The 25,515-nt window shown below is 34.4% G+C and overlaps 1 protein-coding gene across 1 annotated transcript in view; it reads right to left on the reverse strand.

Annotated features, from left to right (window-relative positions):
- Window positions 1–25,515, reverse strand: part of LOC143922845 (LON peptidase N-terminal domain and RING finger protein 2) — a 93,581-nt gene that overhangs the window by 62,515 nt on the left and 5,551 nt on the right. The window contains exon 3 of the mRNA XM_077446199.1: window positions 20,190–20,682. Within this exon, the coding sequence (XP_077302325.1) occupies window positions 20,190–20,682 (493 nt within the window). The remainder of the gene's footprint in view (window positions 1–20,189; window positions 20,683–25,515) is intronic.

Below are 25,515 nucleotides of genomic sequence, written 5' to 3' on the forward strand. Positions count from 1 at the left end.
AAGAACAAAGTGACCTTCATAACTCATTTGCGCAAAAACGTGAACAAGACAACTGCGTGTTTTGATCATGCATAACTAGAGTGTATAAACTTCAATACGTACATATGTATGTAAAAAAAAAACACCATGTACATGTCATGCAATAGGTTATTAAACGTACGCGCAGTTTTCTATTTACATAATTACTTAAGGGTAGATTTAAGAGTAAATATTGGATCGCCTCGTAAAAACGGGTATTTACAATCGCTCGATGAAATATGCATCGTATGCAAATGCGGAACAAAGCAGAGGCTAACTTGTTGGTGTAGGTCCGATCATACATAACAAAAACGATTTTCTCAAACCGAAAACCGGTTCGCGTCAGTTGCCAGCCGCCCAGGAGTTATTATTATATGTATAGGTACATATATGTAATACATAAGATGTTACAATAACTAAATCGGCATTAAAATTACAAAAAAAAAACATCGCCTTCAATGCACTATGTACATATCAGTGGAGTGCCGTGGAAAACGTCGAAAAAAATGGAAGGTCGAAAGTGTTGTTTTGAGAGACATGCCATCCATGCGTGCCATGAACGTCACATTTTTTTTATATGTTTAAAACTATCTACAAAAAACGACGTGCCACATTCACCGCTGTGTGATTTCGCCCTAAAGTTTCACGTTGAAGTTTTTCCGCAGACGAGTTGGCGGACAAGTTTGGCGATTTTTCTGACTTTACAGTTTTATCCGCAAACAATGCTTTTAAAGTTCACAAGTAGCTGTTTCAAGGGACAAAGGTTTTTTTTATTATTATGGTTGGGGGTGGGTTCAGATCCAAATGAAAAGCTAGTCAGTTTACAGCATTCATTCAACGATTAGTTGAATAAATGCTGTAAACTAAAAAAACGAACTGAATCTATAAGTCAAAGTCTCACCCAGTTTGATAGACAGACCGACAGACACATAAATCAACGCGCATGCGAATTTTTCAATTTATTTTTAAAGTGTTTACACACACGCTCGTGCATTATCTATGTATATCGAAGCACTCGCACTTGGTGTGACCGCGGTTGGTAATTTAGCGACCGAGTCACCTCTGCAAATAACGAATCATTTATTTATTCGTTTATTTTTAAGTACGACAAACCGGTGACCGATCACCCTTCGAGTTGTCTCGGAAAGTCAGAGCAAGCACGGGTCAGTGGCCTTTTGAAGGTGAGATGCAGTTGCAGACATTGTTGCCATAACCCGTCCCCAGACGGTTGATGACCTCTCACCCTCTGGGATGACACGAAAAGAGACAGGTGAATAACTCTTTGAACGATTGTATTATAGATATCACCATTGAAAATACATATAAACATAGCTAGAGGTAGCTTTGCGAATGTGGAACCTGAGCTCGGTTGGAGATCGTAGGTTCAAATCACAGCTTAAACCTTAAATCAATGCTGTGACTAGTTCAATGTAATATAACAATTTTAGAAGACTGCTTTACGGACGGTATAGTAAACTGTAAGTAAGTAGTAGCATAGACCACATATAGTCGATCCGATTAGCATGAGTCGAACGAGAACCGAGCATTCTGTCGCATTCGTGCAATGTGTTGAAAGGACGTAAAATAATTTCTTAATTTTTTTTTAATTATTTCTTATTTAGCTATATAATATTATTACAATATAATTCAATTCAAGGTCTTTAATAATATTACTGTAAGTTTTGCTGTCCATAACATGACGTTGACAATTACTTTTAAAATATAAATTACAATTAATATAAAATGTATATGTATTCCATAAATGAATTAATAATATAATATAACTTGCGTATTTTATATCAAAATTTTATCAATGTAAATATTTCAAAATACGAAACACGAACTCAAAACTAATATAAAAAATAAAAATATGTTGTATTTCTTGACCGAAATGCAATGCGAAACTGAAACGAAATGTAATTGGTCATCGTGGGTCAAATGAGGGGAGGAGGGGGTGAATGCGATAGCAAGTCTCATTCTAGATTGGTTCGACAATAGTGGTTAGCATATAATGCTTTCAAACAATGTGGTGAAGGGTTCAATCCCACCGCTTGCTGCTGGCCAGACCTTGGATATGTGACTCCAGGTCGATCGTTTCCTATCAGAGTTTGCCAATTTATCTGATTTTCATTGAAACGGTTTCAACAAATTGGCAACCTTTACCTAATTTCTCGCAAAATTTCGAATTTCGCTGATTTGAATAAATGTTGAAAATTTGTACATATACATATGTATATATTTATGCCTTTTGTGGATCGATGTCTGTATTCTCCTAGTATAAGACTTCTGTACAATGTTTGACCTTAGGTTTCGTATTTAATTTAAATATATGGGTGTATACATGTTTATATATACAGTACACTCTCGATTATCCGGGCTAATGCTGGGGAGGGAGGGCACGGATAATTGAAAAACACGGATAATCCGAATCATCAAATTTTGAGTTGGTTTCGAGTATAATATCATATTAACAACACAAATTTTTGTTTCATAATTTTAATACTCATTATTTATTGAGAAAAACGCTTATAGTTAAGCAGATATGTGGCCGTTAGTACTTATAGTTAGTACTACTGTTGCCAAGATATAAAAAAAATCTAGTCAACCAGCCAGACGAAGCATTGAAGTTATCTACTAATTTTTCATGGAAAAACTTGGCTGTTTCCATACATATTTGACCGCTAATTGGTATTCCTTTTGCTCATTTTTGATTTAAATATATGAGTATAGTTGCAACCAAATCTTCGTATCTTGACATTTTCATACTTTTTCGTTTCGAAAGACCTGCAGTCACAATCTCCCACGAACGCCTCTAACTTATTTTTTTGTTTAACTATATTTCGAACAGGTATGTAAATCTGAAATATTTTCGAGTTAATAGTAAAGAAAATGATTTCACACAAACAAAGTATTATAATTGATAATAATTAAACATACGCATGTTTGAAAAAAAACGCTCTGAATACACGCACTTGTTATTATACTTCTTCGATGATCAAAAGCGACTGAAAGAATTGACGCAATAGTAAAATACATTTAAAAAGGGAACGAAAAAAATTTCTTTGTGACATCATTTGTTTCAAATAAGACGCATGTTTACGGTCGCAATCAATCGGTGCGTCTCATTATCGTATAAGAACAAAATTTAATTAATTTAAAAAAAATAATTTATATTTTTCAAGCACGGATAATCCGCAAACCGGATAATCGAGATTACACTGTATATATATATATATATATATATATATATATATATATATATATATATATATATATATATATACATGTATGTATGTATATATAATTAATAATTATGAATCTGTATAGCAAACTCGTCGCTTTGGAGCAATACATATGTACATATGTTAAGATGAATGTGGACGATTGATTGAAATAAGTCAAACGTCACAAAAATTGCACTGAAGTGAGATATGAAGATTACACTTCCTTACTACATCCCTTTTAATAACCACTTCACAAGCTTTGACGGTTGTATTTGTAGTAGATTTTTTTGTAAGAAAGTTTTACTTCTGTAGTGTGTAGTTTTAAATATAAAATAATATATATGTAGGTATAACAAATAAAAATTATATTTTATCGAAATTTTTCCGAGCAATTACACACAAAAGAAAAGCACGCATTGCGGGCGAAAAATTTAAAAAGGAAATTCATATTTTACAGTATGTACAATAAAACACTCAATTGTAGCATAAAAAAACATTCACAAAAACATTCAAAAAAAAAAACATACACTCAAATAAACAAAGCCGCAGGCAACATATAATGTTATTTTCTGTTCAACAAAAATAAAGCAATTTTTTTTCAATACCGTTTCGGGTCCCAATTCACCCTGAGCCCTGTACCTTAAATCAGACCACAACTTTGCTCGACCCACGCTCTTTGCCCGGCTATCCGCATAAAAATGCTTATGTTTATTTATTTACATATTATCCAGTGAAATTACAGAATTCTTTTAAATATTTCACAGTAAAAATAGGTAGTAAACATTATGTACGCTCTAAGGTCTATTCATAATGGCATAGCACAGACCGGCAGCTGCGCGTAAAAAGCAATACGAAAAGTATTCTTTAGTACATTCTACATGTATGGACACATTAATTTATTTATGTATTTACATATTAGCCATAGTGACTTTATAGAATACTGCACACTGTGACCAAACATATAATTATAATACAAATACCATATATAGGAAAATCATGTTAAAATCATGTTGCGAGAAATCTATGTTGTAGATAATACATTTTTGAAATCATATTTAAATAGTTTTTGAAATCATATTAATTATGGGTAGGATGGTTTTTGCCAATTTGATGGAGGAGCCGTTTCAACAATGAAATCAGATAAATTGGCAAACTCTGATAGGAAACGATCTGCTTGGAGTCAAAAATATCCAAGTCTGGCCAGCAGCATTAAAGATTATACTCAGAATAAATTCTTTTCAATCGTGGTCATCTACATATGTTATAGGTAATAATTTATTCAAATCATATTTAAATAATAGTGACATAGTAGGTAGAATGGTTTTTGCCAATTTGATGAGGAACCACTCCAACAATGAAATCAGATAAATTAGCAAACTCTGATAGGAAACGATCTACTTGGAGTGACAAATATCAGACCAGAAGCATTAAATATTACACTCAGAATAAATTATTTTCAATCGCGGTCAGATCGAACCGTGCTCTCGGTGCTTAATATCAACGCGACCATCAAGCCACGCTGCTGGCTTGTGTACTTCTGATAATTGTAATTTTTTTTTTATTCTCCATGCAAAAAAGCATACATATGTATGTATGTACATTCGTTCCGTTTTTAGAAACTCCACAATAAAAAGGATTTGATTAAAATAACTAAATAGCGATCAACAATTTAAAAAATATTGAACTACGAAATTTGTTGTTTCGAATTTTGTATACATTTGTCATGCAAAAGAAAAATGTTAAGTCATTCCGTATTTATGATATTTCGCGTCCTGACAGAATTATTAAAGAGAGGAAAAAAGGCATTCAAAGCTCATTATTATGAAATTATGGAGTTGTTACATGTGTGTTCAAAGGACGCGATATGTACATACATATGTATGTGCTGTGTCAAAATAGCTCAGGATTTCCTTTATATGCGGAAACATTCAGTTCAAAAACGTTGCTTTGAATAATCTAATGATAAACATGTATGTATGCAATAATGAGGAAATCCCTTTGAAGCTGTGGATATTGAAATCGAACTTTGTGAACATGTAGGTATATTTATGATGGATAATTATTCTTGTAGATAAACATTTTAAGCTTAGTGAAGTCTGATTGAAAATCTTCAAAGCGAATATTACATTATTATAACAATATTTTCATACATAAAATATTGCACGGTCTCAATCGAGTCGAATCCGAACGTTTTCGTCCGATTATTATAATGTGAATGATTTAATTTCGCCTTGAAATCAAAACACCTGACGGAAAATACACCTGTTACATCCTTGGATTTAAGAAGGCGAAAGAAAAAAACAAAACGTTCTCCGCAACCAAATAATAAAAGATGTGCAAGTCAACCAAATGTCATCAAAAGACGTAACAAAATGTTTTCCGCACATCGAAAGCAAACGATTTTTTTCGTAAGTTCAACAGACGCCAGTCAAAACCGATTTCATGCCAAAAATAAAAGAAATATTTATATACGTACGTTATCATTATAATATTTTCTTTAATATGTATGCTCAAGCCAGTTTTATTTGACGGAGATGAAAAATTGATTGGATTCTGTGGAGTCTGTTTTATCACGTTGTAAATCTACGAAATCGACCAAACACGTATTTTCAGAAGGTTAATACAAATATTTTCTTATAAATTCGAACAAAAAACAAAATTACGATGAGCATATAAAAAGTAGGTGTTTTATTGAGTGAACAACCAAGTATAAAAATAGTCGATTCCGTTTATTACGAGAACAAATCTGCTCGAACACTACTACTACATATTATACATTCATTCGGAAATGACGAGAGCGACACAATTTCACATCGACAAAATTCGATATGACTGGTGAATTTCACATGGGGATAAAAATGAGGGACGAAAAGGGACAATACCAATATCCCCATGTCAAGAGGGCGACAATGGGAGATTGAAATCAACCCTCATCCACATCCACGGGCTTATTCATACGCACCCGTTTCAGTTTATGTAATTCGAGTTCGGCTTGTCAAGTTAAATACGTGACTTTCGACTGGACCTAACACGTGTTCGGTATTGTTATTATGAGTGGAAAAGTCTATTCGTACGAGTGTGTCAAAATCATTTCTTAAAGGTACTGTGTTCCCCGCTATAATAGTTGTGACGTGAAACTACATAAAATGGCAAGTGTTGCGTAATCTGGAAGAGGCGCCGATGATGTAATACGCTGCGATCTGTGTAATGTAATCGATTACGAAATTTTGGGATGTTTCGTGCACATGGTGTTTACAATCTAAAGCGAGGTTATCAATATTACCTTATATTTTGCTTAATAAAATGGGCCGATCAGTTACAAACAAGGTACTCTTCAGCTATATATGTATGTACATATCATACTGTTACAGGGACGAGTAGTAGATTATAATAATTAAAAAACATAATTTTGATATGCTTATATTATGTTTATTACCCAAAGCAGTTTGTATTTACGAGATCCATGCTGACAAGTTTTGAGATTCACGATACAAGTCTCGAATTATAATACAAATGAGTAGTTACAATAATACGCTTATATTTATGTATTTAAATCACAAGTTACTAGTTAGGCTGTTTAATCGCAAGTGCCTTAACAAAGGGCTGGTAGTTGTATGTATATATATTTAAAATCTGTTGGGTGAAATCAACCAATCGGAGAACAGTGAAACATATGTCGAAATCCGAATAAAGCTAGAGTTTAACTTTGAAACAAACTATTTTAATAACAATCTGGGGGAAGAAGTAATAAAACTTAAGTCTTTACATATATGTATGTGAATTACAGGGTTTAAGTAATAACTGTAAAGAGCGGACCAACTTTGCGCCGTTCTTTGTTCATTGTTCGCCGTGCTTTGTTCATTTTTATTATGAACCTTTTTTTATGCTCTCTAGCTTTGTAGTTTGCCCTGTTTCTTGGAAAATGCACGCTTCCGGTTCCACCTCTAGTAATAAGTATGCTAGGGGAGAAGTCAATAAATAATGGTCGCAAGACCATTGCAAAGATTTAAAGAAACGTGCGTTTGCAATAAAGAACTATGTGGGGTGACAACTATCACTAGTAGAAAATAGGGCAATGTTGAGATTTGTAAAGACATGTGTTTCAAATAGACATATGCTAGCAATAATACGTGTGAGTATTTGGGAGAGCATCCACATTACAATACATAGGGCTTCCAATCCGGTTTAAACCGAAACCGAAGGGAAAACCGGCTTTTTGGACTCGATCAACCGGCTTTTTAAGGTTTTCATGTATTAGTGTTTTGTCCCTCAAAACTAACAATTATGAATTTCAAATTTCTACTATACATATATGTAGGGTAGTATTACCATACATATATGTAAAGTACCGTTTACCATGCATACATTATTTTCGATCTTTCGGCTTTCGACATTCGATGCAGTGACCAGACCCTTCTTTGAACAATAAAAAAAGATACAGCTCTTAGCGGTGAGCGGCTTTGAGATTTAGTAATGGACGAAGACCAGGTCATAAACGAATAAAATATTATTAAAAGTAGTTTCAATAACCTACACGAGGCCTTTCAGAATTTCATCAAATTGGGTTTTCCATAATTTGTAGTTTTTGCGTGTTTAGGTATAAAAGTATAGAAAAAATTGTTAAGAATTCGTTGCTGTTTTAAGTTAAAGAAGATGTGTAAAATAACTTTGAAAGATGGAAATATTTCATAGTTCATTACGTTTTCGAACACACATTCATCTCAGCAGTGATCTTATTCACGATTCCACAGTTACAGTTTTTCTACGAGGTAAGATATTATATTTTTAATATATTCTCGATAGTGGCTTATTTAAATCATTTAATTATTTGTGCGTATTCAGGATCTATCATTTTACGGCTGTGATATATAATACAACTTTTATTATTTGTAATATTTTGTAATAATAATATATATGTAATAATGATCTTATAAAAGTTCATAATGTTTATAACTCAATTTAATTTATAAGCAATTCTTTTTTTGCATAAAATAATATGTATATTTACAATTTTTCGATATAAAAATTTAAAACTTAAAAGAAATCTTAATTTTCTGAAACCGGTGAAAGTTGGTCAACCGGGTTTTTCTTTCGGGCGGTTTTTTGGAACCCCTAGTACATACATATGTATGTATGTAATCTCGCTGGTTTTTAGTAAAAAATATACGTATTGTGTTGAGAAGTTTATGGTAAATCGCCTTAGGAACAGAAAAAAGTTGATTGCCTCACAGAACATGACGGTAATTTATACCATTAATGTTTTTGCAAAAAGAAGAAAAGACTCGCGCGCGAATTTATCGAAAAAAAAAACCAACTTATAAATAAAGTAATTAAAATTACAAAAGCTACCACTCGGTAACGAAAATAAAACGACAAACGAAATATGCGGAAAAACGAGTTTGTACCAAACAGACCGTTTTTGGACCGTTTCCATCGTGGATTCACATTGTTTTCTTACTCATTTCAATGTGAGTTTAATTAAAAGCTACAATAAAATATTGTAAATATGTAGCTATTTAAATTTTTTTATTTTTTTTTATGTATGTATGTACATAAATACCGGCAAGGAGACACCATCTCGCCCGAGCGAAAACACACTGAATGGTACGTGGTACGTGTTTTTTTAGGTACTTTTAAACGTGAGAAAAAAAGCAACACCGCTAGCCCATACCGCTAGGAGTGTTTTCGGTGTAGCCTTGTAAGTATTTATCCTTGCTTGACAGTGATCGATAACGGTGAATCCCATATTTGAAGAAATCTAAGAGAAACATATGCACTCTGCACGTGCAACTACACCCGAATTCGGTTTGGGATCCAAGGACATGACGTTCCGTGCCACTCAGTGTGTTTTCAATGCGGTACTTGAGGGAGTTTTCAGGAACTTGGAATGGGACACATCAGGAGGAAAAATGATGCATAAAGTCCAATGCACTGAAAGAAATATGGAACGTTGTATGCTTGGCATAGCTCGAAAAGACAGGAAACGAAATATGTTGGTAAGACGTATGACAAGGGTAGTGGATATAGTGGATAGAGTGAAGGATAGAGTGAGACTAGAAGAATGGACGAAAGGTGGACAAAAGAAGTGCTAGAATGGTAACCGAGCGAATGCAAACTGGTAAAAGGAAGACCGCAGGGAAGATGGGTAGACGAAATTAGGAAAATGTCTGGGGTGAGATGGATAAGAGTTGCACAAAACAGAGCGGAAGCATATTGGAGAGGCTTTAATCCAGCAGTGGATGGTGAATGGCTGTATCAATAAAATATCAATGACTATAAAACCAAACTGATGTTACTCGTAATACCAATATCAATGAAACAAATTTGTGAAACACACTGGTCAATAGTAACTATGTAGGACTAGTAACTACATATGTACATATATACATATTAGAATAAACAGAATGTAAAAAAATATTATATACATTAAATAGCTTTTAAAAAGCAATTCAAATACGTACATGTAAATATGTGAGAGATAAATTCGCAGAACGTTCGAAGAACGGTAAGCTTGCTGAGAACATAAGCTGCTTATCGATTTTTTAAATAAAAAATATCGTATCAATTATATCGTATTCATATTCAGTATGAAGGATAAAAGCAATCCTACTCGGTATGCAAGTGTATATTTTTGCGTTATTTATATTATACTTCGGGGCTCGAAATGAAAATTTTCATGAATGGGAAAATTTTTTATGCACGATTTAATTCAAAATATGTTCTTGATTTTTTTCATTGTAATATATGAGAGTCGGGACAATAATGAGTATTTTTTAAGTAAAAATAAGATATTACACATATGTATAATACTTAAGGGAGGGTTTAATCTTAATTTCTTGGGGGTAGATATATGTATGTCTTGTACTTTAAAAACATTATAGAATATCTGAAATAAGAGTTAATATATGTTAAGATTATAATATCAGAAATAAAATATTATTCCCATTCAATATATTCGATTAAAAAAAGAATGCGCTGCAGACGAAATTTTTTTTGGATGTTTGAGATTGCCTGGTGAAGAACATGAGCTCAATGCGCCGCTGTTTATATAGAAAATTAGCGTTTTCATTAAAAAATCAACCCAATGAGAAAAATAAATCAATTTTTAAAACCGGAGTCGGATTGTGAGAAAATTTTTGAGTAGGAATTTTTTTTAATGACACCACAGCCCTGGAATATACGTGTGTATATACATAGATACAATATAGTAGATGTAGGTTCTATATACTATATGGAACCTATCTTGTTCCTAGCCGGCTCACCGATAATAATTCAAGCACGTCTCTGCAGCCATTCAGAATATAAGATTAGATTTAGCTTTATCGACCCTCAAACAGCACACACATGGACACCGAAGACGACGAGCATAGACTCACAAACGAGTTTTGACAAGACGAAGGTGACATTGGTCTACAGGGACTAACTAAGCTAGTCCCCTAAAATATATCGTTGTTCATACTGATATTGTACGATCGGATTAAACGAGGTTCAGAAACCGGAATCAGCACTACCTGAGGTAGCGGTAGTGGATTGTTATGGTATGATTGATGATATGGTCCACCGCGTCGTTCGCTTGCACGGACTTGCCGTCTCAATTGCTATGTAAGTATAGACGTTCCATCGAAGAGAAAACTTTTTTTTTAATTTACACGTATCTTCAAGCATTTGTGGAATTTCCACTGAGCATATTCTGATTCGTGTCTATCAAACAACATTCTGAACTATTTTTGTTGTTAAAAATAGCACATATTTACACAGAACTTCTTGACTTCAAAACTTCTGGACTCGGCTCGCAAAACGATTCCCCGAGAATAAGTCGGTGCGGAGTATGCGGAAACAAATAACGTAGCCTTGGAATGTTATTAATGCATTCTAGATCCATTATCCAGTCGAATGGATGTACCATGACACATACACAAAATGTACATTCTATCGCATTCACCCCCCCCCCCCCCACTCGATCCACGATGGCCAATTTCGTTTCAGTTTCGCATTTCATTCTGGTTAAGAAATACAACATTGTTCGTGCGTATAGTGCGTATAGCGGTCGGTATAATTTATAAAATTGAATATCTGTTTGTCTGTCTGTCTGTCTCGTATAGGCTCCTAAAGCACTCAACCGATTACGATGGAACTTTCAGGATTTGTTGTATGCATGTCCGGGAAGCTTACTGTGAAAAAAAAACGGGAAAAACCTCTGAATAATAATATAAGTCATTACGATTTTACCGACGCGAAAGTTTAAAGCGCCATTGTGTAGTCAAAGAAATGTTTTCGTTGGTAACCACGTTACCAGTTTGTTTATGACGACACGGCGTTGAAGAGACGTTGAATTGCATGCCTTATTCTGGCATTGAAACGCATGCCGGGTTCAGCTTGTACGTATATATTTTATTTTATTGGAAATTTATATTTTTTGAACGATAAAAGTAATTGTCTACGTCATGTTATTGACAGCAAAACTTGCAGTAATATTATTAAAGACTTTGCATTGAATTATATTGTAATAATATTATATAAGATATATAAAAAAAATATATATATTTTACGTCCTTACAATGTTACAACACATTGCACGAATGCGACAGCATGCTCGGTTCTCGTGAGACTCATCGGATCGACAATATCAAAAAAATTATACTTATCACTTCAAGATAGATTATTATAATCAAATAAAAATTACAAATATATTTTGTCCGGGTCTACGTGACGAGACAGAATGTTAAATTACAGAAAACACAAATATCGGAAGGCAAAGATCGAAAATCGAAAGATCTTAAGTCGAAAGATCAAAAAAAAAATGGTGCATGGTAAACGGTACATATGTACTCACGTACATATGTAATTTGCGCGAGCAGGATACAACAGGAACAAGAGGAACATGCTTTTCCTCCGTATTCTGCGCGCGCACATTAATACGGGAGGAAAAGCCTGTTCCTCTTGTTCCTGTTGTATCCTGCTCGCGCAAATTAAGTGAGTATGTATCGTTTACCATGCACCATTTTTTTTTTATCTTTCCACTTAAGATCTTTCGATTTTCGATCTTTGCCTTCCGATATTTGCGTTTTCTGTAATTTAACATTCTGTCTCGTCACGGAGACCGATTTTGTCCATACCTTTGTACCATACCCCGTTTTAAAAGTCACGGCACGCCACTGGTACGTATGTACGTACATACATACATATACGCACATGCCCATAGATAAAGAAAAGTCAACTTCCTAGCTTACAAATAATAAATACACAAAAATAAATAGATAACATATTGACATGTACAATAATAGACGCGGCGTGCGTTCTATTATTGCAGACAGGGATGACGCATGCGCACTATTCATTGTTTGTTTACGTAACGAGCATGTGCGTTTCGCTTGTATACATATGGCTGAATCGCTACAACGATTACGGAGACATACATCTACGTTTATTCATGAGGGGACGTATTTGCGATAGCCGTTGGTACACGAAAATATTTACACATTATATATGTATGTACATATGTCGTCTTTGAAAACTCTCGTTAATATGTAACTAGTGAATAGCCCGATGAAATATCATCGCATGGGTATAAAATTATTATATACCCGTATAAAACTAAAAAAAAATCCGGAACCGGAACCGTTATTTTCGTAGACTCTCATAGATAGTTTTCAATTCTTTATTTGTAATAATTTTCAACTCTTAAAGTTAACGTTAACAAAATGTAATATTTTCCGATTATACACAAACGGTCATTGACCTCGTAACGTTGAATATTATCATTACACATAACAAATTACGTGCATATACATATGATGTGTATTTACAACACGCATTCTGGGCGAGGATATGGCGTTCGGCGCGGGCTCGTGAGAACATTGCGTTTGGGTCGGAGGGTCCGAGGTTCGATTCCCGGCGCCCGCGGTGAATGAAATCAATTTTTTTCTCGAATATCGTCAAAATATAAATAATTTAAATTATAATTATAATTTAATTGAAAATAAATACTTAAAAAAACGGTTCAAAACCTCGCTAAATGAAATTATTAAAATTACGTATTTTTATATGGCGAGAAGGAATATTTCAATTAATGTTTAAAAAAAAAAGGCGAAATGAAAAATTGGATTTGGCGTGATGTCCGAGACCATTAGCTCAATTTAGACCCATATTCAGGCTATTTGGGGTGATCGGTTCGAGTCGCGACAAAGTCGTCTCGTCGAAAAATGAATTAATCGATTTTTATCGATTCGTTCATTATGTTCGGCGAGAGTTAGGATACACACACACACACAGATTACCGTCTTTATATATATATGATTATTATATAATTAGCTGTATTACCCGGCTATATAAACCGCTTAAACAAAACTAATCTAATAGTAAACATTTTATTGAATAGTTTTATTTTATATAAATTTATTTGAATACTCATTTATTTATTTTTTATTAAATTGACTGTCACGAACAAACAAACATATTATATAGTAAGTCTCTTATAAAAAATTATGTATATATATAAGAAATATGTATACCAGAATCCGGCGTCTGCGCTCCCTAAGGCTTCACCCTCGGCGGCTACGCCCTCGGGAACTTCGAATCCTTTGAATCGGATAAAAGCGGATTATTTGTCCGATGACGTTACGGATTTCTACGACCCAACGAACGAAGGTTATATACATATATACAAAGTCTCTTTCCAAATTATATATTAGATGTTATAGTAGTAATTTTTAATTTTCACTATTGTCAATTTCTTCTATTATCGACCATTTTTACTATGTAGCCTCTTCTTACTTCCGATTTTATCGTCTGATTTCGTTTGACGAAATTTGGGTTCTTATCCGATCGTTTTCAAACTTTGCCATTTTGCTCAGTTTGGTCATCAATATATTTGGAAATCACGTCCGCCGTTACGATGGTGAAAAATAATCGTAATAGACACGTTTGAAAATACTCCATTATCTTTCTCGGTGACGTATATTGTCCATATGGCTAACTATTAACATTGTCAATCATCCTACAAAGCTAGAGAGAAAAAAAAGGTTGACAATAGTGAACCTTGTTTTTGAGCAAAAACAACCTAACCGCCTTTCTTTAGTAATTAAATACGTCCTCGAATGAGAATTTTGGTGGTTGTGTAAGCGTTTGTTTTACGAGCGTATATCCCTGGTGTGTCCTTGACTTAGTTTCGTGCGAAAAATCAGGGCATAACACTTAAGCGTAAACAACACCGAGCTTTGTGCTTTGAGATTGCTCATAAATGCTATTGTTTCTTGTGTGATCAAAATAACCATAATGTATGTATATATGTATGTATTTAAAGACAAGTAACCGATTTCAATCCTTTGTCTACATTTCTTGGAAATATTGAAAATGTGTATTAAAACCAAATTTTCGTATAATTTCAAGCTATTTTTACCGAATTATTACTCCGACTTTATTTTATTATTCGACATATTCATGATTCGAACTTAAAGGTTTTTAGTAAGATCGACTTTTCTTGCCAACGTCTAAAATTGTTAGTAATAAAAATAATAGCGATTTTCAAAATATAAAAAATAAAGGAATTAAAAAAATCACTAATAATTGAAATTTAGCCCGATATATTGAATTATTGGTAATGAATTGGGTATAAATAAAAAGTAAGTACATTCATAGTTTATGTAAATAAATTTCATACACAAATAAATCAATCCGAAAAATGAGCGTAAAATTCAGAATAAAAAAAGAATACGTGGAAGAAGCAGTCGGTTTTGGCCACAAAACATCAAATTCAACGATTTTATTTATAATGTAATTTAAAATCATAATTTTTAAACTTCAATTAATTATTGGATTTACTTATAGTATAGAGTGGACTCTAGTTGACTATAATAATAAAATCTGACAAAACGAGTGGGTGGCAGAAAGTCAAACGTATAAGGCGTTTGCATTCTTAAAACGTGTTTATTACAATTATTTTTCACCGTCAAATTATCGGAAGCGATTTAAATTTCTATCGGTGATCAAACCGCGCAAAATAGCAACGTTTCAAACAAATCGGAAGAATGTAGGGACATTGCCTGAACCATTAGCGAAGTGAAACATTTAAAAGCCTTGTAAAAAGGAGTCGGAGTAGGTTCATTTCTTACGACTCCGACTCCACATCCCTGCTTGATATTATTATGTTAATAAAATCCTACTTGTATGATGCACATGTCAATGACCCACTGGTCCAAATCAAGTGATGTCCGCCAGAGATTTATTGAAAAATACATTACAATCACCAGTTGAGAGGTCATAGGTTCAAATTTCGGCTCAAGTCGAAAAAAATCTATCCACACTTGACAACGTTTGAAAATCTCATCTGAATTAACCCTCGAGATGGTCCCATACATAAAATAAATTTAAGCCGATTAACTAATTATTCAAATAACACTGATTTCTACCAGAAGGACTTACATACATATGTAGAAACATCAGTGGCTAAGCGCAGGCTATCGAACTCTCCAATACAACCAACATACGTCGCCAATGCAAATTACATTTCGTTTCAAATCCCGTCTAGAATTTCTCCCCCCGCTAAAAAAAAGTATAAAAATGTAAAAGCAATGCTGCAGGAGGCAAAATCCAATAATTTAATTTTTACTTTGAAGCTGTAGTTGCAGTCAAAAGCTTAGTCGCGTGGATCCAAAAGCGATTCGATTCATCGCTGAAATAATTGGATTTAGTCATGTCTAGCGGAACAAACATAGTAGTATTTTTAGCACAATATATAAGCAGACTTTTAAAATTTGGTGTTATACTGATATAATAATTGTTTACGTGCATTCCATTTCACTGATTCCAACGGCCGAGTAAATTTATAACAAAATCCCGGCTGTATCTTTTAATTTATACTATCGGTGTATCCGTTTCAATCATCGAGATGAATATTCAACATACATAATTAGAGGAAAATTGGGAATTCCCAGCATCAAACTGTACATCACGTAATACATTTTACACATTATTGAATACATTTAGAAGATATTGAGAGGTTCTGACAAGAGACAGGACAAAACCATCGATCTTGTCAGTATATTGGTACTTCACATTGACATTTTTAGTGTCAATTATGTTGTAAATGAAAAATTTACAACGTATTTCGGTTACCTTTTTACTTTGGTTTCTTTTAAAGCGACTTGAATATTGCATATATTTTCTGAAATCTATAATACATACATTGTCAGTGTAAGTAATTTCGAAATTAATAAAACGAATAAGTACAATGATAACAAAAGCGACCGAGGAATTCTAAATGTACATATATAAATTGCAATAAATTTAAAATAAGAAAACATGTTCTGAGAATGCATATGAAACCTAGACAATGAAGGAAAGAGGGATTTAAAAAATCTGCTTTATACAAATATATGTATATGTAAGTATCGGAAGATGTAGGTTGGGAATAATAAGTTGTAGGGACAATGAGTGAATATGCAACTAAAAAAATGAAGTGCAAATGGGCAAAGGACGTACTGGATTGCATAGAAATATGAACAGAAAAAATATATACATAAATCGCAATGTATGAAAGTTGCTCAAGATACATCAATGGAAAATACAGTCAATCCTTCTACATATAACGTACTGGATCGGTTCAGCAAAATGGCGTAAGAAATGTCAGGAATTAAAATATAAATGAAATTGTAAGTGAATATTACATATATTCTGCATCAAGTTTTTTGCAATTTCACTCAATTGCTGACTACAATATTCGTGTACGAGATAATCCTGTCCGAAAAAATCATTGAACCCCTTATATGTATTTATTATATACATGTACATACATATATAATGCGGTTCCGTAAGAAAACAAAAACAAAAAAAAAGACGGGAAAGGAAATTGCAAGAAAACTTATTATCCTGTTTCACGCGATACACGGTAGCGCAATTTTCTTTTCTTTCGTTTTTTAACTGAATCTTTCTACCGAGTTGACTGTAATGGATGAAAGTCTTAACAATTACAGTCAACCCTTCAATAACACGCTGGACCGGTTCAGCAAAATGACGGTACGGAAATAAAAATAAATAAACTAAAATTGATGGTAGATTTTACTGACAAACTAACTAACCAGGAGATTTAATGCGCGCACTTAACTTTTTCCATTAATACGTGCGCGCGCGAGCTTATAAACTACCTTACATTATATTTATACAATATAGCATATAACTTTATTTTAATTCGTGTGTCAATTAAACTCTCTAAGTGTTCCATTGCAGAGATAGTATGGGAAACTCTGCACTAGGATATAGCCAATGTATATATTTATTTATTGAAAAATCAACAGTCATTCCGATGTAGCAATTCATAAAAATAAAGAATAAATACAACAAAATAACATCTGAGCCCAATTATAGATTTTTACAAAATACCTAATATGTACATATATCTAGTACATATAGACAAACAAATGAAAAAGAAAATAAAAAAAAAAACAAAATATGACTAAATAGGACAGTGCATAACTAAACATAAAGTGATATAATATTGGATAAAGATAAATGTATAATCGAAATAGAAATGGATCAATCAATCAAGACTCTCCTGATGGCAATCCTGAATTGATGCAAGGAAATACCGAATAGATTAAAGTCATTCAGCTCCCCGTTAAACATACGATAAACACGCTGTAGATAGGAATATTTTAGGGAATTGGTTTAGAAAGGATTAAGTGAAAAGAGTGCAACGTGTCTACAATACCAATCTGGCTTTCTGAAACCAACCTTACTCAGTAAATCGGAAACAATCAAGGAAACCATTTAGGAGCTTAAAAAAGAATGTAGCATCAGTGAGTCGTCGCCTGACAGAAAGATTGTTAAAATATCGGGAATATCGGGAAAAATATCGTTAAGTTATGCAATGTGCTATGTATTTAGGGGTCTACCTCACGGCACCGGAAGTCAAAAGATCGAAAAAGCAAATATCGGAAGGCAAAGATCGAAAATGGAAAGATCTTAAGTCGAAAGATCAAAAAAAAGGGTGCTTGGTAAACGGTACTCGGTCTCCGTGACGAGACAGAATGTTAAATTACAGAAAACGCAAATATCGGAAGGCTAAGATCGAAAATCGAAAGATCAAAAAAAAAAAAATGGTGCATGGTAAACGGTACATACTCACTTAATTTGCGCGAGCAGGATACAACAGGAACAAGAGGAACAGGCTTTTCCTCCCGTATTAATGTGCGTGCGCAGAATACCTCTGTAATTTAACATTCTGCCTCGTCACGGAGACCCAACGGTACTATGTACCTCTTTTTGTCATACAGCCTTGTTTAATGTGCGCGGGCAGCATAAGGGAGGAAAAGCCTGTTCCTCTTGTATCCTACCCATTTACTCTTTATTTTTATGCATTTCTACATCTTGTCTGTTGATTTTTCAATAAATAAAATAAAATAATACAAACAGCTTACATATATGGGATAAATAAAAAAAGGGTGACCAGATAGATAATTGAGACAAATTCAAGGTGAGACCTTACAAGGGAACAATAAAGTAATTTAAGTATCATTGGACAATCTTCTAATTCTTTTATAGCCTTTGACAGAATTTCATATGCCTTGGATCTATTTTTTTTTAATACTTCGTAACTAGCCATGATGTTGAGAAAAAAAGTAATAATAATAAAATAACTTGATTATTATAGATGTGTGAAAATGTGATGTTTCGCTTTATTCGGTTATTGTTGTAATGTTATGTATTTTCTAGAATGTTGTAAGTATAAATTGTTGTAAAAGTATACTATATCTATTTTATCGTCGTGAAATTTCATTTACGAAATTTTAAGTAACTATTCATTTATAATCTATATTTATTCAGTAAATTTACAGTTTTACTAATTTAACTTAAAACTTTTAATTGGATTCCTAAATTAATTTATTTGTCTCGTACTTATATGTATAATTGTCACACATGTACATGTAATCGATCTACGCGACTCACGTACAATATTTAGAACAACGTGACAAATCTGTCCCAAAAGGAGAACTGTTCAATATTCAAATTGAACAACAGAAAAATATTTAAAAAAATTCCATATTCGCACGAAAGCGTGAAATACTTAATAAATACCTAATACCGCTCAAGAACATTCACATTCACGAAGTCAGAATTGAGGGTATTAGTATTTAAAGTTACTGGATTTCTATGAAATTCCCAACTCTTCTATGAATCTAACAAAGCTCAAGATCGTTCGTATTCACGAAGTCAGAATTGAGGAAGTTAGTATTCAGAAGCAGCTGAATATTCGCGAATTCGCTATTCAGGTGGGGAGCGACCATAACAATATGAAGATTGCCCAATCATTAAGAGGGCTGTACACCTGAAACCTTTATTTTGTTACCGTTCCTTTCTTCGATATATATATATATTGAGTGTATGTATATATTGAGTGAATGCGACAATATATATCAATATATATATTGAGTGAATGCGACAGTTGCGCTTCGACCAGATAAAACGTATTTTAAATTGACAAAATCGAGGTTTCGTATTCTCCTATTTACTTCTCCAAAACTGGACCAATTTTAAAAAAAAAATCATTATCGGTATGAGAAAGATACTTTCTGTGCATCTATCGGCGTATTTTTTTTTAAATCGACCGTTAAATAAGCACGCTGGACTCGTTTCGTGGGTGTAAAAAAGAGGCGATTTTATAAATGTTTGGCGGCTCCTAGCTCCTATAAAAAATAATTAATCAAAAAAATAAAACGATAGATGCACCGCAATGGTGGATATCCATAGCATATTAAAAAATAATTTCTCTAGTGCCATAATTGAGGAAGGGAGAAGTATAGTACGTTTGTATGGACAAGGCGCTGCTGTCCAGCCCTCTTAAAGGGTTTTGTTGAGCGGAGTGCGAATCCAAGAGATTTATGTATGTATGTATGTGTGTGTGAGTGTGTGTGTGTGTGTGTGTGTGTGTGTGTAGAAAGTTTGTTTACTCACCATGATGCAGCGCCTTGTTGCACTTGTTGAGCGCGTCGTGGGGGTCGGGCCTGCACGCTAGCAGGAGCTCTGCGTCGTGAGCGGCGCGCGCGCTCAGCAGCTCAGCACTCCACCACCTCTCGACGAGATCCTGCACGAGCACGTTCGTGCTGGCGTGCTGCTGAGTTGAGTTGCGGTGTCCGCATGCAGCGCAACGCGTCCGCACGCACCTCAGACAGCATGTGTGTCCGCAGGCGGCCGTCACCGGGCGCTGCAGCACGTCGCCGCACGACGGGCACGCGAACGGCGCGCGCCGTCTACGTCGCGTGTCGCGTGCCACACGGTGCAAACGCTCGCACAGCGTGCTCGCAACCGACCCAGTCTCCTCGCCCATCCGCTCACCGCCACACCGGCACCATAGGCTTGCCGTCGCCTCCTCTTCCTCTCTATTATCTTGACGTTGACTTTGGTATTGTTGTTGTCGTCGACGCTTTCGCCGCCGCTGTTGCTGCTGCTGTAAGCACACGACGCGCGGCATGAGCACATATGTATGGAACAGCTTAGTAGGTGGGTGGGTGGGTGGGTGGGTGGGCGGGCGGCGTCCGCGCGCGCCCGCCACCACCGCGCGAATGACCCTAACCTACGAATTCTAACCCCTCCTACTTTCCTACCCGCCTCTCACACCCTCCCTCAACCACCCACCCATCCCTCTGGGTCTTGTGGCTTCGAGTTTGCGGAAAGCGTGCGTGCGTGCGTGCGTGCGCGCGCGCGCGCCACGCCGATCACGTAACGCCCATTCAAAAAGACCAGCGTGTTATGTAACACTTCCACGAATCAACGGGAGAGGGGGGGGGGGGGGGGAGAGACACCCAGTTGGACCCACTCCAGGAACAGCAAATTTGAGTTGAAAAAATTAACGAGGCGAACCGGCTGCATCCTGCTATGGCTGCTTTAGAAACTTAAGAGGGCTGGACCCCAGCGCCTTGTCCATACACACGTATTAAACTTCCCCTTCCTCAATTATGACTATGCACCATAGGCATGGTTCTATTTTTTTTTTATTCTTTTGATTAATTTGATTTTTTGATTAATCAAAAAAGGGTTTGCTGCAAATGATTGCAAACCACCCGGCTGCATGCTCATTTCGATTGAATTTTAACTGTTTGAATTTCAGCATGTGCGAAAGATAAGATATGTATGGGGTTGCGCAGATGACATTTCGATGTATATTGATGATTGGCAATTCTTAAAATTGAGTTGGATCTTTCTGGCAAGTTTAAAATGGCAAAAGCCGAGACAAAAGTATGAAATGAGCATGCGCCCGCTTGGTTTGCAATCGTTTGTAGCGCAGGGATCAAAATATATATATATATATATATATATATATATATATATATATATATATATATATATATATAAATATGGTGGATATCCATAGAATAGCATATTAAAAAATAATTTCTCTAGTGCCATAATTGAGGAAGGGAGAAGCCTAATGCGTTTGTATGGACAAGCCGCTGGGGTCCAGCCCTCTTAACACTATGACGGCCGCTGACTCATATTTGTATCATGTTGGGGGCACAACGCTTAGGGCGAAATCACACAGCGGATGTGGTATGTGAAACGTCGACGAGTTATCCTACATTTCTTAAAACCGTTATCCATCACTGTCAAGCAAGGATAAATACAAGGATACAATTTTACCGAACACACCCAGGGAGTCTTTTTTCGGGACGTTTTGAAAGGACTATACTTTGTATGGATCGCATGAACGCGACATTTTTTCTATACGTTTAAAACTATCTAAAAAAAACCCACGTCCCACATTCAACACTGTGTGATTTCGCCCTTAGTGTTCGACAGTGCTCCAATCTGCCAAATCTATACCAGAACGACCCCTTGGACCATTTTCGGTAAAATTGTATCCTTGCTTGGCAGTGATCGATAACGGTGTATCACATATTCGTTATCATTAAAGGATCCACACCGCTGTCTGATTTCGCCTTAAACAATAAAACAATGTTTGTCAAACAAAGTGTCAAAAACGCCGAACGGAAAATATGCCGACAAAAGGCTTTAAAATGCAGCCGAACGGCATATCACATGCCAAACTATTTTAAATGAAAGCTTAAAAAAACAATTTCGAACGACTATAGTCGATCCGATGTAGCGTGAGACGAGAACCGAGCATGCTGTCGCATTCGTGCAATGTGTTGTAACGTTGAAAGGACGTAAAATTAATTTATTTTTTTTTGTAATTATTTATTATTTAACTATATAATATTATTACAATATAATTCAATGCAAGATCTTTAATAATATTTCTGTAAGCTTTGCTGTCCTTAACATGACGTTGAAAATTACTTTTATCGTCTAAAAAATATAAATTTCCATTAATATAAAAATATATACGTATTCCATAAATAAATTAATAATATCAACAACTTACGTATTTTACATATATCAAAATTTTATATATGTAAATATTTCAAAATACGAAACACGAACTCAAAACTAACAAAATATAAAAGTCAAATTATACGCACGAACAATATTGTATTTCTCGACCAAAATTTAATGTAAAACTGAAACGAAATGCAATTGGCCATTGCGGTTCGAGTGGGGGTGAATGCGATAGCATGTACATTTTATATAAGTCTCAGGCTAGATCGGTTCCACTATAATAAAGCGATCTTTAAGCAGTATATCTACATATTTGCTAAAATATTTCGTAAGCAGCTATTGTAGATTTTACAGTCGAGGTGTATTTTCAGTTGGAATATACATATGTACATATATTCCAACTAGCATTTTAAGTGATATTCGCATACAATGCAACTAGTAAATTATGACTACATATACAAGCAAGAATACACTTTCAACAATGTGCGCCGATTGATGTTCTGACGTATATGCGAATGCTTTAGAATTCAATGATGCGTTAATATTTGCTAGGTATTACGAATTATGATAATGAATATCATATTATGATAACTCTAAGAATGTGTTCAAAACAAAAATTACTTTCCAACTCAATTTACTAATCATCGAGCGACGTTTTCACGAAAACCTTACCTCTTCATGTTACTTAAGGTTGAAATATATTTTCAGTTGTTATATATTTTGAAGAATTGAAATTTAATTCGCCATATAAATCAACTTACGTCGGTTATGTAGACGGAATATATTACAATTTAAAATATACTTCAACTATAACGGTAGTTGGTATTAAGTTAGATGGAATATTACAACTGGAAGATACACTTCAATTGAAACATCAAAATTAAACGAAATACATAAGTGTTTTATTCGCATCGGTGAAAGAAACATAAATTGAGTGAAATTATTTGAGAAGATTTTATAATATTTTTTTGTGAGAAGAATAAAGAAATTGCCCAGTTTAGCTCACGCGTGATATCAAATATCTAATGTAAGCAATGTATAATATATTTTATCAGGGGTTTCATTCGAAGCTTAGATTTGAAAGTAGCTTGAATGGGTAAGCAATCAAGATTGAATTTTTGTTGGAGCGAATTCTATCTACATACATACATAAGTACTTATTGTATGTAAGTTACTGCTATCAACACACTTTAAAGACGCATTAAAGCTCGATAACTATCAAATAATTCGAGGGTTGTTTTATTTAGGTTGTTGTAATAGTGTTACATAAGGTATTTGCGGTATTTTAACATGTGCAAGATGGCATATGAAACGTTTTTTGAATGAAACAATGTCAAATACTGATATAAAGTGCTATAAATTTGGGTGATACAACTTATTATTACTAATAATAAGTTGTATGACCCAACTTTATATAATTTATTAGCCTCTTATTACTTCACTTTCGATTTTTTTTTATATTACTTTCACATTTACACCTTAAAGAACAAAACTAAAAATATATATATATATATATATATATATATATATATATATATATATATATATATATATATATATATATATATATATATATATATATATATATATATATATATATATATATATATATATATATATATATATATATATATATATGTATATACAAATATTTTTAAGATCGGAGGGACGCTTAATCCTTGAGGGAGTCTGCTGGTTTTAAAAACTGACGTAAAAAGTGTACGTACTTATAATACTTATAGTAAGTAAAAAAATAAAATGTCACTGAATTTCTATTTTCGTCAATCTAAGTAACTTTGTCACTGGGGAGCACCGCATCAAATATCTTTTTTTATATATACATATGTATATATATATATATATATATATATATATATATATATATATATATATATATCATCATCATCATCATCATCATCATTTACAGCCATTCGCCATCCACTGCTGGATGAAGGCCTCTCCAACACGCTTCCACTCGTCTCTGTTTTGCGCAACACTCATCCATCTCATTCCGCACATTTTCCTAATTTCGTTCACCCATCTTCCTTGCGGTCTTCCTTTTACTCTTTTGCCTTCTCTCGGGTACCATTCAAGCACTTCTTTTGTCCACCTTTCGTCCATCCTCCTAGCTACGTGACCCGCCCATTGCCATTTCAATCTCTTCACTCTATCCACTATGTCCACTACCCTTGTCATATTTCTCACCCACGTGTTCCGCTTCCTGTCTTTCCTCGTTATGCCAAGCATACAGCGTTCCATACTTCTTTGAGTGCATTGGATTTTATTTTGCATCTTGGCGTTCAGTGTCCAAGTTTCACATCCATACGTCATCACTGGCAAAACGCATTGATCAAAGATCCTTTTCTTCAGGCAGAGTGGCATTTTTGATTTAAAAACAGCATTCATCCGTCCAAATGCACTCCACCCCAATTTCATACGTCTCTTTATCTCTTCATTTTTACTACCAGACATGTCAATTATTTGACCTAAATATAAATAATTATTTACTACTTCTACTGGTTTATCATCTAAGGGGATGCTATCAGGCATGCAATAACTATTGAACATTAGTTTAGTCTTATCTACGTTAATTTTTAATCCTACTTTTCTACTTTCCCTGTCCAGCTGTGTTAGTCTGATAAGTAGGTCAGCTGAATCACGAGCTACTAAAACTATATCGTCTGCGAACCGAAGGTGACTCAAAAAGCGACCATTGATGCTTACTCCGGCTGTATCCCAATCCAATTTCCTGAAAACTCCCTCAAGCACCGCATTGAATAACTTGGGCGAGATTGTATCTCCTTGTCTTACTCCTTTTCCTATGCTAAATCTATCTGTACCTGAAAAAATTTTAACTGAAGCTGTGGCATTCTTATATATTGTAGCTAACAGTCCCACATAGGGTTCCGGCACTCCCTGTGTTTTTAGAGCGTTAAGTACTGCA

Source organism: Arctopsyche grandis, chromosome 2 (assembly GCF_051622035.1).
Source record: "Arctopsyche grandis isolate Sample6627 chromosome 2, ASM5162203v2, whole genome shotgun sequence".
Lineage (NCBI taxonomy): Eukaryota > Metazoa > Arthropoda > Insecta > Trichoptera > Hydropsychidae > Arctopsyche > Arctopsyche grandis.